This window comes from Dromiciops gliroides, chromosome 2 (genome assembly GCF_019393635.1).
Source record: "Dromiciops gliroides isolate mDroGli1 chromosome 2, mDroGli1.pri, whole genome shotgun sequence".
Lineage (NCBI taxonomy): Eukaryota > Metazoa > Chordata > Mammalia > Microbiotheria > Microbiotheriidae > Dromiciops > Dromiciops gliroides.
Window position 1 is genome coordinate 362,512,006 of NC_057862.1, and position 16,315 is coordinate 362,528,320.

The 16,315-nt window shown below is 41.1% G+C and overlaps 1 protein-coding gene across 3 annotated transcripts in view; it reads left to right on the top strand.

Annotated features, from left to right (window-relative positions):
• The window catches only part of SGK2 (serum/glucocorticoid regulated kinase 2), a 66,632-nt gene that overhangs the window by 32,911 nt on the left and 17,406 nt on the right, over positions 1 to 16,315 (top strand). For all 3 annotated transcript variants that reach the window (XM_043990344.1, XM_043990346.1, XM_043990345.1), the window contains 3 exons: positions 5,456 to 5,539; positions 6,011 to 6,142; positions 7,536 to 7,648. In XM_043990344.1, the coding sequence (XP_043846279.1) occupies positions 5,456 to 5,539; positions 6,011 to 6,142; positions 7,536 to 7,648 (329 nt within the window). The remainder of the gene's footprint in view (positions 1 to 5,455; positions 5,540 to 6,010; positions 6,143 to 7,535; positions 7,649 to 16,315) is intronic.

The window sequence follows — 16,315 nt, forward strand, 5'->3', positions numbered from 1 at the left end:
CCAGGGCCAGTGCTCTATCCACTGTGCCACCTAGCTTCCCCCTAGGTGATCCTTTACACCAGGAATCCTAAGGGTTTATAGAAAGACTTCAGGGAATGGGAAAAAGTTGGATCTTTAATTTTCTTTTACTAACTTATGAATTTTAAAAAACCCTAAACATTATTCTGATTAGGGGTCCAAGGCTTTACCAAACTACCAGTAATACACCTAAAAGAAGAGTAAGAACACCTTTTTTTAGACCCTTTTGTAGACTCCATGTCCTTCATTTTTATTTCCAACTGAGGTTGGAAACCACTGCTCCATGGCAAAAACTCTTTCTCTCTCTCTCTGGTTCTGATTTTCTTTCTTGACAATTGATCAATTCATCTGACTCCCAAATTGTTGTGTCAGACTCTAGCTTGAGCAGCTTGCATGTTGTTTGTGATAGAGGGCCAGTCATCACATATCTTTAGCAGCCACTGGGTGCACAGCATGCCTTCAGTGTCCAGAGACAGAATACATTTTAATGATTAGACATGCTATGGTTGGAGAGTTTAAGAAGGCCTGAAATTCATCATCTTCTTGTTTCTTGTTAGCCAACATCTCCACATCCCTTTCTCAGTGTACCTGATGGTGTTGGTGTTGTTGCAGTTGTTGTTGTTGTTGAGTCCTTTCAGTTATGCCTGACTTTGTGACCCCATTTGGGTTTTTCTTCAAACCCAAGTCTGAGAGTACTTTAGGAGCATGACTCAATTACAAACTTTAGTTGAAAAACTACTGGCATTGAGATCTGACTTGGTGTTTCACTCCCCGGGAGATTTCCACAGACCTTAGCTTTCTGTCTTTGACTCTAAGTGTCAGAGTCCTAATGTAGGGGATTGAGAAGATGGGGTAGGGGCAGCTGGGTGGCGCAGTGGATAGAGCACTGGCCCTGGAGTCAGGAGTACCTGGGTTCAAATCCGGCCTCAGACACTTAACACTTACTAGCTGTGTGACCCTGGGCAAGTCACTTAACCCCAATTGCCTCACTAAAAGAAAAAAAAAAAGAGAAGATGGGGTGGTATCAACCCTGTGGGGGAGCCAACCCTGGGAGGCAGGTGCCATTTTTATCTCTATAGGTGAGGAAACTAAGGCAAACAAAGGTTAAATGACTTGCCCAGGGTCACACAGCTAGTAAGTGTCTAAGACTAGATGTGCACTCTGGTTTTCCTGACTCCAGGGCTAGTGCTCTATCACTCCTCATATTAGTTTACACACTTTGTCTGCCCAGTTTTTTTTTGGGGGGGGGCATACAAAACTATAACTAGGGCAGCGCATCTAGATATTCGATCCCAGGACAGTGAAACTGAGGATACAACCATTAAACAAATACAATCTTTCATCATGAGAGAAGCCACTGTAATAACTAATTCCCCCTTCAACTCAGTTGAAGTTTGAGTGCTTTCTTAATACTATTTTCAAATTTATTTGGGGATCTTTTGTTTTTACATTTCCATATACTTGCTCCCTTTCCCTGTGCTGTGACTGAAATTTAGGCAAATGGAGTCACAAAGCTCTGAGCATTATCTATTCGTTGGTAAGGCTAGCACTTACCAATAAAAAGAGTCTCTCAGGGGGCGGCTAGGTGTCGAAGTGGATAAAGCACCGGCCCTGGATTCAGGAGTACCTGGGTTCAAATTCAGCCTCAGACACTTGACACTTACTAGCTGTGTGACCCTGGGCAAGTCACTTAACCCCCATTGCCCCACCAAAAAAAAAAAAAAAAAGAGTCTCAGCTCCTTAGTGGGCCAAAAGACTTCAAATGAGGTCAGATAGATAATTTTTACAGAAAAAAGGAAGAACATCCAGAAACTAGAAGACGTCATAGATAGGAAAAATGACAGGATTGATTACAAATCCTAAAGCACACAGGCAGACTAATTGTATTATTAGTAGAGCTGTGAATTGGTCCAGTCATTCTAGAAAGCACTTGTATCTATGCCCTGAAAGTTACTAAATGTCATACCCTTTGACCCAATAATTTAACTCCTCGGCCCCTGCCCCAAAAAGATCAAAGAAAGTGTGATGTCAGGAACTGGAAACTAAGCGGGTACCCATTAATTAGGAACTGGCAGCACAAATTATGACAAAGGAATGGAATGGAATGTTATTTTGGCATAAGAAATGATGAAAAGGATGGTTTCAGTGAAACCTGGGAAGGCTCGTATGAGCCAATGAAGAGTGAAGTGAGGGAAGGGAGGGAGGGAGAAAAAAATTGGAACTTGAAATCTGATAAAAACAAATGTTGAAAACTATCTTTACATATAATTGGAAAATAATTAAAAATTGAAAAAAAAAGATTGAAGTGAGCAGAGCCAGGAGGACAATTTATATAGTAGCAGCACTGTAAAAATAAACAATTTTGATAGGCTTAAGAACCATGTTAAGAACAATGGTCAGCCATGATTCTGGAATACTGATGGTGAAACATGCTGCTCCCCTCCCAAAAGAAGTGATGGAATGCAGAATGAGACCTTTATTTTGGGACATAGTCAATATGGAAATTTGCTTTGCTCAACTATATTAATTTGCTACAAGAATTTTGGTTTTTTTTCTCTTCCCCACCATGGGGAGTGGATGTGGGAGGAAGAGAAAATGGAGTTTTGTTCATTTAAAAATTTTTTTATTGGGAAGCATATTTTGCTTCTAATCAATTCCTTTTGTTTTCTCATGAATAAGCTCAGCTATTTACTAGCTATGCATCTTTGGTAAATGATTTCCTTCTCTGGGCCTCAGTTTCCCTTATCTATGAAAATTAGCTAATTTCTAATGTCCTTGGTCTTATGACCATTACCTTGGCTAAGTGCATGTAAGACAGGGGAAACTGAAGTTCAAATTGCCAAAGTTTGGATTGATTCTATAATAAGTATTGCAAACAAAAGGGAAACTAGATGCCATAGGTTGCCTATGTCAGTATTATTGTGAAGTTCAATGGGAATTTCCAGAGTGGATTGCTGCCAAAATTATGTTTAGTGATAGGGTCCAGAGATGTTTCGTTTCCTTTTGGTACCAATGTTGGCATGTGGCCCAGCCTACTCCAGTCTCAGTCTCTCTCTCTCTCTTCCATTTTTGGCTGTGAGTTTTTGAGAGCATTCTTCCTAAAAAGCACCTTTCTCCCCTGATGACAGAGACCTTACTTCTTTCCAAGGCCAAACTCAGCATGGTCTTGTCTTCCTCAAGGAACAATACCTATCACCAGTCCTGAATGGTTAAGGCTTCCAAGGGAGATTTTGTGCCTTTGATGCATTTTTCAGCAGAAAGTGCTGCATGCTAGTAATAGATTCACTGAAAGATTAAAAAAAGAATAAAAGTAAGAAAAGAGGGTTACTGAAGCAATTTAAAAATGCACGGTAGAGAACTCAGACAAGTAGAAGAGCTTTGAAAAGAACATGTCTGATTTGTTATATACTCGAATGGAGAAGTAAGCAAGCTAGTACATGGTACAGATTTGCAGCTACATAGGCAAGTCTCTTTTTCTGTTCCTTGTATATAGTCATTTTGTATTTGTTAACTTCAAAATAAAAAAAGGGGCAGCTAGGTGGCGCAGTGGATAGAACACTGGTCCTGGATTCAGGAGTACCTGAGTTCAAATCTGGCCTCAGACACTTAACACTTACTAGCTGTGTGACCCTGGGCAAGTCACTTAACCCCAATTGTCTCACCAAAAAAAAAAAAAGATAGCATTTCTATATGTGTGTACATATATGCAATATATACACAGTACATGTATACACATATATGTACACAAATACACATACATAATACACATGCACAAACGTGTGTATACACAAGGTATAGATATAGATGTTAAAAGTGGGAAATATGAAACCAACAATCTTTTCTCTTCTGGATGTATCAAGCCCGAGTAGTATTGTTGTTGTTTGTCCTTCATTCTCAAGGACGTTGGAATGATGTCATGACTTGCAATGAATTGGATCTAAGTGAGGGAGGGCTATGCAAGGTCACTAACTTAACTTTCTCCTCCAGAGCTATCTGGGTCCAGTGGCAAGATATACATCAGGACGCCTGGAGATGGCCTTGGGGTTAAGTGACTTGCCCAGGATTCACGGAGTTAGTTAAGTGTCTGAGGTGGATTTAAACTCAGATCCTCCCAACTTCAGGGCCAGTGCTCTATTCATTGCACCACCTAGCTGCCCTTCAATCTGGAGTATAATTACAATAATAACAACTTAGGTTTCTCTAGGACTTTAAGGTTTATAAATTCTTTTCTCACTAAATCCTTTGAGAAGAATAGTACAAATATTATTATCCTGACTGATAGCTGAGGGAATTCTGGCCTGGTCAGCTTAAATGCCTTGAGTTGGGTCACACTAAGGTCTCCAAGGGCTGGGCCCTTTCCACTACGCTGTGCTAATGGAGTCACTGAATCACAAAATTTGAGTGGTGGAAGGAAGGCCCCCAGCAGTCTCGCCGGTCCAAGGGTTCCCAAGCTCTTTAGGTCTCCCTATCTCTTGGCCTTCAGTAAACCTTACCATATCCCCTATTCAATAGGAAAGGAAATAAAATCTAGGGTTTGCTATGCATGTGATCATGAGAAATAAAATTAAATTTAAGTCTTGTGAGTACATTTAGTAAGAATGAGATACAGTTCTCTAAGGACACACTGAAAATGGTAACTTTATTGGTTAGAAATCATTTCAGAAAAATCAAATCAGGGGCAGTTAGGTGGCGCAGTGGATAAAGCACTGGCCCCGGATTCAGGAGGACCTGAGTTCAAATCTGGCCTTAGACACATGACACTTACTAGCTGTGTGACCTTGGGCAAGTCACTTAATCCTCATTAACCCACACACACAAAAAAAGAAAAACAATAACAACAACAAAAAGAAAAACAGAAAAATCAAAATAGTCCCCATCCCACTTTGATGAGTAGCCATTGAGAATATGTGTACCCTGGTTGGGTTATCAGGTCAGGAACCCCTGATCCAATCCAAACCATACCTAAAAGGAACCCCAAGTTCCACATCCTCTTCAAGTGGTGATACAGCCTCATCGTGAAGACTTTTTGCTAGGGGAGATGCACCATCTTTGGAGGGAGCCCATTCCATTTTTGGGGTTCTTTTTGTTTTTTGTTTTTTTAATTTAATTTTTATTTTTTGGGGAGGCAATGGGGGTTAAGTGACTTGCCCAGGGTCACACAGCTAGTAAGTGTCAAATGTCTGAGGCCGGATTTGAACTCAGGTACTCCTGAATCTAGGGCTGGCGCTTTATCCACTGCGCCACCTAGCCACCCCCATTCCATTTTTGGATGGCTCTAATAGTAATTTCTCCCCCCTAACTTTAGGTCTAAATTTGCCTCTTTGCAGCTTCTACCCATTTTTCTAACTCTAATCCCTTTGCCATATGGCCACTTTTTAGCTGTTTAGAGACCAGGTGGCCATCTCTTACTGCTCACCCTTTTGTGTTTCTGGTGCAGGTTCTCTTGGCCAAACGCAAGTCTGATGGGAAATTTTATGCTGTAAAAGTCTTACAGAAGAAATCCATCTTGAAAAAGAAAGAGGTAACAGAACTTGATTAATGAGATCTGGGGAAATTTTGCTTTTCCCTTTCCCCAACCCCACCACCCTCCATTCCCTGCTCCCCATCCCCCAGTTCCACAAAGTCCTTAGAAAGCTATTAATATGCATTTACATGCTCTGGGTGGAACAGCCCAGAAACAGCCTCCTGGGGTTTGGGATTGTATGAGTGAGTGTTTGTGTTTAACTAGCTCTACCTTAGACTCCTCCTAGGTTGGGTTAGGCCTGATTAGGACAGACTCTTCCTGTCCATCCACAAAAACCCAGCACCAGGAAAACTGTAGCCAGATCCTGTTATTCCTCTTTGAGAACTATGCTAGCTTCCCCTGAGTAAGCACCACAGCTGCCCATGATTGGAGATGGGCATGCGCATGTGTTCCCCCTGGTCTGGTGCTGTAACAGGAAGCAGTGTAACACGGATTTTCTTTTCCCCTTTTGGGTCTGAATCCTGGCAGCAAAATCACATCATGGCAGAGCGCAATGTGCTTCTAAAGAATGTGACACATCCTTTCCTGGTGGGCCTTCGATACTCCTTTCAGACTTCAGAGAAGCTCTATTTTGTCCTAGACTACGTCAATGGAGGCGAGGTGGGTCATTAGCACTATTCAGTGGGACATATCAGCAGATTTGATATCACAAGCTTACAGGCTTGGAGCTGGAAGGGAGCTTAGAGATTACCCAGCTCAAGCCCTTTCACTGTACAAATGTGGAGAATGAGGTCCAAAGGTAAAGGAATACAGTGGATAGAGTACCAAGCCTGGAGTCAGGAAGACTCATCTTCAAGAGTTCAAATCTGGCCTTGGACACTTGCCAGCTGTGTCACCCTGGGCAAGTCTCTTAACCCTATTTGCCTCAGTTTCCTCATCTGTAAAATGAGCTGGAGATGGAAGTGACAAACCACTCCAGTATCTTTGCCAAGAAAACCCTAAATGGGGGCATGAAAAGTTGGACATGACCAGCTGACAAAACAACAGCACACAGATAGTGACACAGTTGAAATTTGAACCTTGGTTCTGACTCCAAATTCAGCGTATTTTCTATTGTACCGTAGAACAGAGGGCCTTCCACTGTGCTGAGCCTATCTCAGATGATCCATATGTTCTGAACCTTCACATTAATGGGTAATAGATATGAATTCTAGCAGGGACACAGGGGAAATCTAGGCAATGTGAAAGTAGAAGCTATCCATAAAAATCTATTTTAAAAGATAAAGATAATAGAGAATGAAAGCAGTGTCATAATATTAGATAAAGGAAAGTTCTCAAAATGGGAAAAGAATGGAGTACATAAACTTTAGGCCAGCAAACTTCACTTTGATCCTTGGCAAACAGCTAGGCTATATTATTAAAAGGATGTGAATTTTGGCTTTTGGAGACACAAAGCCTTAACTTTAAATTGTGTCTTTTATTTGAAGAAATTATTATAATGGAGAATTTGGGGTAGGCCCAAGAACCCTACCATCTAGGTGGTAGAGTGGATAGAGTGCCAGGCCTGGAGTCAGGAAGATCTGAATTAAAATCTGGCCTCAGACACATACTAGTTGTATGATCCCAGTCAAGTCATTTAACCCCGTTTTCCTTAGTTTCCGCATCTGTAAAGTGAGCTAGAGAAGGAAATGGCAAACCACTGTAATATCTTTGCCAAGAAAACCCCAAATGAGGTCATAAAGAGTTGGGTATGACTGAAAAAGACTGAATAATAACCACCAAGAATCCTTTCATAACCTTGAGAGGGGGATAGGGTGAGAAGGAAGTTTTCCACTATTTTAGAAAAGACCAAAGCAAAGCTGCCTACAGCTCTTGGTCTCATTATCTTCTTAATCTTAACAATCTACCTAAGTATCCACAGCCTCTTATGCTTTTCCCATTATGCAGAATGGGATTACTATTGGCCTGTGAGAATTGAAAATGATTCATGGAAGTGGCTCCTGCTCCATGCAATGAGACACTTGCTTATAAGCTGTTTTTTTTTTTTTTTCAGCTCTTCTTCCACTTGCAGCGGGAGCACTGCTTCCTAGAACCTCGAGCTAGATTCTACGCTGCTGAGGTGGCCAGTGCTATTGGCTACCTGCATTCTCTGAACATCATTTATAGGTAGGCCTTCTCTTAAGCACATGAGAAGAAGCACTGTAAAATGCTTTGAAATTCTTATAGGCTCAGCTAGAATGGTACTCTTAAAAATCTTATGTACCATTTATTTTAAGTGTGTATTCAATTTAACAATATGATTAACAAAAATGCCCTATTTTTTGTTTCCCATTCTAAATTTCTTCTTTGTTTAGACCAGCAGTTCTCAAGGTATGGTCTGGAAACCCTTGGGAGTCCACCCCTAAGACCTTTTCAGAGGGTGTGTGAAGTCAAGATTATTTTCATAAAACAAAGTTGTTTAGATTTCTGAAATTTAAATATCAATAGATACAACCCTACAAACAAAAGGGATCTGTAGTAATTTTTAAGAATTTATAGGTCTGAGAACTGCTTGTCTAGATGTTTGCTAACTGTCACTTTTAATAATACACTTGATCTGTTTACAGTTAGCCCTTCCACATTGCAGGGATTAAGAGCACAGTTGCCCCCATTGTCTGAAAAAATCTGTGTAAAATTTTTTTGGCCCTCCCTTCATATGAGAGAAGTCTGAATTTTTTCTTTTTCTTTCATGGGATGTTTATAGTACCTTATTGTAAAATTTGGGTAAGTATTAGGTCATAGGCTATATGTAGGTCAATGTTAAATAAAAATACTTTTTTGGTGTCATCTCTTGGCCTTTGTGTGTTGTCTGCAGCTTCCACAAAACTCCCTCAAAATTCCCATTTAATTTCTTATGCTGATCCACAATATATCAAAATCGAAATGGGAAGAGTTGTGCTGTGGAATGGATACTAGGTTATCCAAGTCAAGATCACTGGCCTCAAGTTTGTAGACTCGATTCTCTTCCTTTCTTGAAAAATGGAATCTTTTCCCTTATCTGATCACGTAGCAACTCATCTATCCTCCATTATCTTTCATTTAAAAATATATATTTTGTTCACATCTATTGTCTTTATATCACTTAGATTTTCCCCATATGCCTCCGTCTTGACTCTTTCAAAGAGCCTTGGAATAGTGCTTAAATAGTCTTCCTACCTACTTAGCCAATGAGTCCCTAGACAGGCAATAAGTATGTCCTTTACAGAGAAATAGATGGAGCATTCAGTAACTCACAGAGCAGCAGTAATGCAAGTTTATTCAATTCTGTGGATATTTATCAAGTACTTATTATATGTAACACTGTGTTAGGCACTGGTAAGCCTACAAAGTTTATTGAAAACCCAGCCCCTCCTTTGATGGAATATTCAGTTTGATAGAGGGATAGCACATACACAAAAAGATAACTAAAATGAATGTAAAACAGAATAATTGCATTAGAGAAATGCAAAATCAAGTGCTGTGTGATTATAAGTTAAGATATGGTCCAAGTATCTTTGCCTTCTTGGGAATTGTTGGTAACTTGTACCTTGAGTTGCAGGTTGTTGTAGCAGTCTGTTGTTATTGTTCCAGGCCTTCACCTTTCTTCTCAAGCTTCTTGTTTGTTTTTTTGTTGTTGTTGTTTGTTTGTTTTTCAGGGCAATGGGGGTTAAGTGACTTGCCCAGGGTCACACAGCTAGTAAGTGTCATGTGTCTGAGATTGGATCTGAACTCAGGTCCTCCTGAATCCACTGTGCCACCTAGCTGCCCCCTCTTCTCAAACTTCTTACACCAAACCCTCCCTTTTTAGCAGAGGACCTTATTTCCTACTCCACTGGGAAAACCAAAGCCATAAGCCACGAGCTTTTTTTATCCTCTGACTTCCATATCTCTAAATCTTTCTATGTTTTTACTCATACTCTCAACTTCCCTATTCCTGTGGAGGGTACCACTAACCTCCCTGTCACTTAAGTTCAAAAATTCGGAATCAATCTTGACTCTTCCATGTCTTCCATCAGTCTCTAACTACACCAAGCCCACATTCAATTAGTTTTCATGTTTTTTCCAACTCTCTCTCTCTAATATCTCTCTCATTTGTCCTATTTTCTCTACTCCCATTACCACAGTCCTAATTCACTTATTTCCTATTATCTATTCCTGCGTTCCATCTTAGCCACATACAAATGTGGTCCATACCCTTAATCTTACCGTTACTCAGATGTGTACCACCTACCTTGATCAAGAACTCTGAAATTGGGGGTAGCTAGATGGCGCAGTGGTTAAAGCACCGGCCCTGGATTCAGGAGGACCTGAGTTCAAATCTGGCCTCAGACACTTGACACTTAATAGCTGTGTGACCCTGGGCAAGTCACTTAACCCCCATTGCCTGCAAAAAAAAAAAAAAAAAAGAACTCTGAAATTCCCTTATCTGATCACAGTCCATTGGCTTTCTAAATCTCCTTCTGCCTTCTCATACCAAACCTTGCTCTTTGTCCATGACCTTCAATCCATTTGCCCCTCAGCTCTTCCCTATATTAACTACTCTTTCCTCCTTTCTCCACTTTGACTACTTGGTGAACCAGTCCAATTCTCTTGTCTTTTTCTCTTGCTTCCCTTGCCCCTTTATCATAGTGTCAATTGTGCCCTGCCAAGCCTCAACCTTGAATCACTACCACTATTTGCCACCCTAACTCCTACACCTGTGCTGCTGAACAAAGGTAGAGAAAATCACACAACCAGTCTGACTACGTTTATGTTACACAACCTCAATTGGACCCTCACTGCTGCTAGGCAATCCTATACCTCCCTTGTCAACTCATTCTTCTTCTCTCCATAATAACTCTTCCTAATTTTTTTCTTCCTCCTCAAACCTCCAATGGCTTCTCCTTCCCCCACCCCCTTACCTGAAACTGTGCCTCATGTTTTACTGAATAATTGAGGCCATTTGCAGAAGACTCACTCTTCTCCCCTCTTCCTCATATCATATTACTCAAATGCTTCCTTCACCCTTTTCTCCTATCAAGAGATGGCCCTACTCCTTGCCAAGGCAAACTCTTCTACATGTACAAGTGATCTTATTCCATCCTGTTTTCTCCAGCAGATTGCCCCCTCTGTCATCCTTCAATCTCTATCTACTTTCTCCTTCTCTATTGCCTATTGACATGCCCAGATCTCCTCCATTCTCAAAAAATTCACTTGATCCTTCCATTCTCACTGTCTTATCTTCCTACAGCTTGGTTTCTGACTTCATTCAACTGAATCCACTTTCTCCAAAGTTCCCAGGGATCTCCCAATGGCTGAATCCAATGGCCTTTTCTCAGTCCTCATTCTCCTTGACCTCTCTGCAGCCTTTGACACTGTTGATCAACCTCTTCTCCTTGAGACTTTCTTCTCTCTAGGGTTTTGGGACATCACTGATTCTGGTTCTCTTCCTACCCATCTGACCACTCCTCAATCTCTTTTGCTAGATCTTCTTCCAGGTCATTCCTTCTAACTTTGGGTGTCCCTCTGGGCTCTGTCCCATCCTTCCCTAACTCTATGCTGTCCCTGCTAGACTCTCCTGTTCCAGCATGGCTGCATAGAGGTAGGTATGGGAGGTCCTTTGGCTAGACCAAAACAGTAGCATTCTTAAAGGAAAATGCCCCAGCATAATGTCTCCATCTCCCAGGCTCCTGTGTTTGTCTTCTTCTTCTTTTTTTTCTTTGCACGGGGCAATGAGGATTAAGTGACTTGCCCAGGGTCACACAGCTAGTAAGTGTCAAGTGTCTAAGGTCAGATTTGAACTCAGGTCCTCCTGAATTAAGAGCTGGTGCTTTATCTACTGTGCCATCTTAAATTCAACATGTCCAAAATGGAAATTGTTATCTTTTTCCCTAAACTCTCCAAATTTTCCTATTGAGGATATCATCCTCCTCTTCCTCCTAGTCTCCAAGGCCCATGACCTAGGTGTCATCCTTAAGAAAGCAAAGCAGGCACAGGACACACACATGTTTGCTTATTGTCTTCCCCATTAGATAGTCTGTCTTTTGCCTTTCTCTGTACCCCCAGCACTTAGCACATGTGCAGAGGCTTAATAAATGCCCACTGATTGATCGACTATTCAGGGCCACATGCCCTCTCACTGCTGGCTCTAAATAGCTTCCTAATTGATCTCCCTTCCATCACCCTCTCCTTTCTCCAGTCTGTCTTCTATATAGCTATCAAAAAAATCTTTCTGAGACTCAGGTCTGATCATATCACTCCCCAAATCAAGAATCTTTAGTTATTCCCCATTGCTTCTGTGACAAACTGAACTTTTCAGGCTGCCATTTAAGACCCTTTGTAATTTGGTTTCAGTCTATCTTTCCAGACATTTTTTTTTTATTGCTTCTCTCTTTTTTAAAAAAATGAGTTCGGGGCAGCTAGGTGGCACAGTGGATAGAGCACCAGCCCTGGAGTCAGGAGTACCTGAGTTCAAATCCAGCCTCAGACACTTAACACTTACTAGCTGTGTGACCCTGGGCAAGTCACTTAACCCCAATTGCCTCACTAAAAAAAACCCCAAACCCCACCCCCTAAAACGAGTTCAATTCAAACTTTTATGAAGCATCTCCCATTTGAGTAATGCTGTGCTAGGTTCTGAAGATACAGAATTTAAGGGAGACATTATCCTGCTCTCAAGGACCTTAACAAAAAAGTATGGGGATGACCACACCAATGACTACTACATAAAAACCAGAAATATTATAGTCAGTGATGTCTCTAGAAATTGTCTTTATTAAGAGGCATCTTTTTAAAAATAGCTGTTATGAGCAGCTGGTGGTGCAGTGGATAGAGCACCGGCCCTGGAGTCAGGAGTACCTGAGTTCAAATCCGGCCTCAGACACTTAACACTTACTATCTGTATGACCCTGGGCAAGTCACTTAACCCCAGTTGCCTCACTAAAAAACAAAAACAAAACAAAACAAAAAAATAGCTGTCATTCCCACCATCTTTATCACATAATGAACAATACCAGCAGTTCTCTCAATTAAAAGGCCATCCCTTTAACGACCAGGCTTTTCAGTTACTATTAAATAGTTCTCCACAGAGATTTGTTGTCCAGTTGTTTTTCAATCATATCGCGCTTTTTGTGACCTTATTTTGGGGTTCTCTTGGCATGGATACTGGGATGTTTTGCTATTTCCTTCTCCAGCTCATTTTACAGATGAGGAAAATTAGGCAAAGAGGGTGAGGTGACTCACCCAGGGTGTCCGAGGCCAGATTTGAACTCAGGAAGACATTGTCCTCACTCTAGGTCCAGCACTCTATCCACTGTGCCATCTAGTTGTCACAGAGGTTTATTTCATCCAAGTTACCTATGGGAATAATAATAAAAACTTGCATTTATATAGTGTTCTAAAGTTTTCAAAGTGCTTTACAAATATTTCATCTTATCCTCACAACAACCTCATTTTACAGATGAGGAAACTTGGGCAGACAGAGGTTAAGTGACTTGTTCAGGGTCACACAGCTAGTAGTTTCTGAGTCTGGATTTGAATTCAGGTCTTCCTGACTCCATGTCCATTGCTCTTTCCCCTGTATCACTGAGCTCTTTTACTTTGAAGTAGGGCACCTCCTCAAGGTAGCGAATTCACAACAGGTTTGCTAAATGCCAATATGACTAAGCCCCCACCAAATACCAGTTCCACAATGAACACACATTACAAATAGCACAGAAACCCATTTATCCAAATATTAGCAAAACAGAAATCAGAGAAGGTATACATAGGAGAATATATAGACAATATGGAGTGAAGGAGTTCTTCCATTGGGAGTGAGATAGTTCAGCTCTACCAAGAGAGTCCTAGATCTATCTCACCCAAGAGAAACCTCCTTCAAGACTCTAGTGTAGCAAGCTGGGGAAGGGGCACAATGGCGGCTGTCCATTCCCCTCATGTCTTCCAAGAGTCTTTTCCTTCAACGGCCTGAAATAGGGTTGGCCTCTACCATCTTCCCTCTCAGAGCTAGAAGCCAGAAATCAGAAGCACTCAAGAGTGATTCAGTTCTGGAAGAAGACTTGAAGCTTGGGAAGTTCCCACATGGGACCAGCCCTGAAGAGTCTGGATGAGTTTCCTGAAGCTACTCTAGGGTTATTCTATAAGATGTCCCTCTTTTGATTGCGTGGTATCCCTTTTCTCCATTCCCAGTATAGCAGTCTCCAATTGGGCATTCTGCATGACAAAAAAAAATTAAGGTTCACACATCTGAGTGAACACTGCATTCAAATCTGATTCTCTATTGATCAAAATTCCATACTTAGTCACATCTTCAAACATCAGTTTACCTTTTCTATTTGGGAAAAGCTTCGCTTCATATGGCTTGGTTTACTCAAGACTTTTCCCTCCCTAAACAGTAAATATGGGACTAAGGAACGTAAAATATCATAGTGTCAACATTTTAAATGTTCTTATTATGAAAACAAAAAAAGAGATGCTGCTTAGCAATGGTTTACTTGGCCATTTGCAATCTTGTCTCCTCACAGCTGAGAATGTTTGTATTTAAATGGTCAGTAGCTGGGCCCAACACATTCTGACCTCAGTGTGATCTTTGTGATCTTGGCCTTTTCATGAAAAGCTGGCTTTGTCTGACCATTAGAGCCACTCTGCTTCCTGGCATAGCCTCTTTTTTCACCCCAAGGCAGTCCTTCCTTTCTCATACTGTGAGACTGGTGCTTGCAGCACTTTGTTTTAGTAAATTCTATGAGTTTTGGGGGGACTCACACATTGTTGTCAGAATGAAGGAGAGATATTTTCCCCTCTTTGTGTACCCTATTTTCTTCCCTTCCATCAAGAAAACAAAGACAACAATGTTTGTTGATCCTTACCCTCTGAATACTATTAAGATAATCAAGGGTAATAATGGTGGTAAGGGCCTGGAAAATAATAATTAGATTCCTAGTTCTTGGTAGAAGCAGGGCTTGTGTCTTATGTCCATTATCTTGCACATAGTTGTACTTAATAAATGTTTAGTGGATTGAATTATTAACAATACATTTTGTGTACAGGTGCTTTATACAGTTTTAAAATTACTTTCATGGTATCATTCTATTTAATCCAGATAGCCACCCTGTAAATTAGGCAGACCATATGCTTTCCCCATTTTCCAGAACAAGAAACTGAGGCTCAGAGACATAAGTGACTTATCCTGGGATACAAGGTTAATTTCTGATGGAGCCTTCAATAAAATCCAAGTTTCCTGAATGCAAAACCAATATTCCTTTTACTCTTCTAAAGGTGAGATCTAGAGATAGTGATGGAGGCATATTTCTTCTGTCTTTACAAAGAGCTTTCATGAAAGTGGCTTTAGGGAAAAGGAAAATATTGATGTCTTCAGAGAGAGGACAGGGTTGCTGGATGCTCCTAGCTGAAATGGAGGTTGGTCTAGGTCTGGCCTTGAGAGTCTCTTTGGGAACTAAGAAAGCGAGTGGGGTTGGGATTAGGCTTGATGCTGGGACCAGGGTTAGAGCCAGTGAAGCTGGGAACCATTTCCCCTTTCACCTTTTCCCTGTTTGTTAAACCAGCTATCTTTCACCAGTATGGGTTGGAGGCTGCATTCTTAGGATGACCAAGCATGACTAAGCAGAAACTAGTTTTGGGAGCTCCATTAATGCTAAGAAAATGACAATATAATGAGGCCCAAAGTCATATTTGTTTTTGTTTTTTTTTTTAATCTTTAGTGAGGCAGTTGGGGTTAAGTGACTTGCCTAGGGTCACACAGCTAGTAAGTGTTAAGTGTCTGAGGCCAGATTTGAACTCAGGTACTCCTGACTCCAGGGCTGGTGCTCTATCCACTGCGCCACCTAGCTGCCCCCCAAAGTCATATTTAATGTGCGCCTGAATGAAAAATTCCTTTGTTCAGTCAAATTTACCTCTTGATCTGGTGCTGATTTTATGGGATCGAGCTTCCTTCCATCTTTGTTAATAATCCCTAACTTCACATAAATTATTCTACATGTTAATTTTAAAAATAGGTTTTTGAGATGTAGTACCTCCTCTTTTCTACTCTATTTGCGCTTGTGGGTTGGGTCCCCAGCCGGCAGCTGCTTCCTACTGTTCTAGGGATAACTCTGGGGGTCTATACTCCTAACACTATATAGAGCCCATGAGCTTCCCATTGACAATTAGCCAGTAGATTAAAATGAGCCCTTGGTAAAGGCTTTTATTCAAATGATATAGGAAAAACAGCAGTTCAACCTTTCTCCCTGTAAACCTGGGGTACACGCTCCTACAAATGCATAGCATATCCATCAGCATGGTGGGGAAAAACTTAAAAAGTATGATGGAGGTGAATCACATGAGGAGGATGCATGTATGACAAGGCTAACTCACGACCGCTAATGTTACAATGCTTTCTCTCTTTGTCAATTCCCTATACTGAAGGAATATACAGGCGGCTAGGTAGTACAGTGGATAGAGTACCAAGCTGAAGGCAGGAAGACCTGAGTTCAAGTCTGGCCTCAAGATACTTACCAGCTGTGTGACCCTGGGCAAGTCACTTAACCTCTCTTTGCCTTAATCCCCTGGGGAAACAAATGCAAACCACTCTGTTATCTTTGCCCAGAAAACTCCTTGGACAGTTTGGGCCCTGGGGTCATGAAGAGTTGGACACAACAGAGCAACAACTCCCAAATAGTAATGATAAAAGTAACAGCAACAACAACAATAATAACTAGCATTTAAATAGCATTTTAAAGTTTGCAAAGTTTTACAAATATCTCATTTGATTCTCAATACAACTCTGGGAGGCTAATGTTATTGTTATCCCCATTTTACAGATGAGAAACTTGAGGCAGGCAG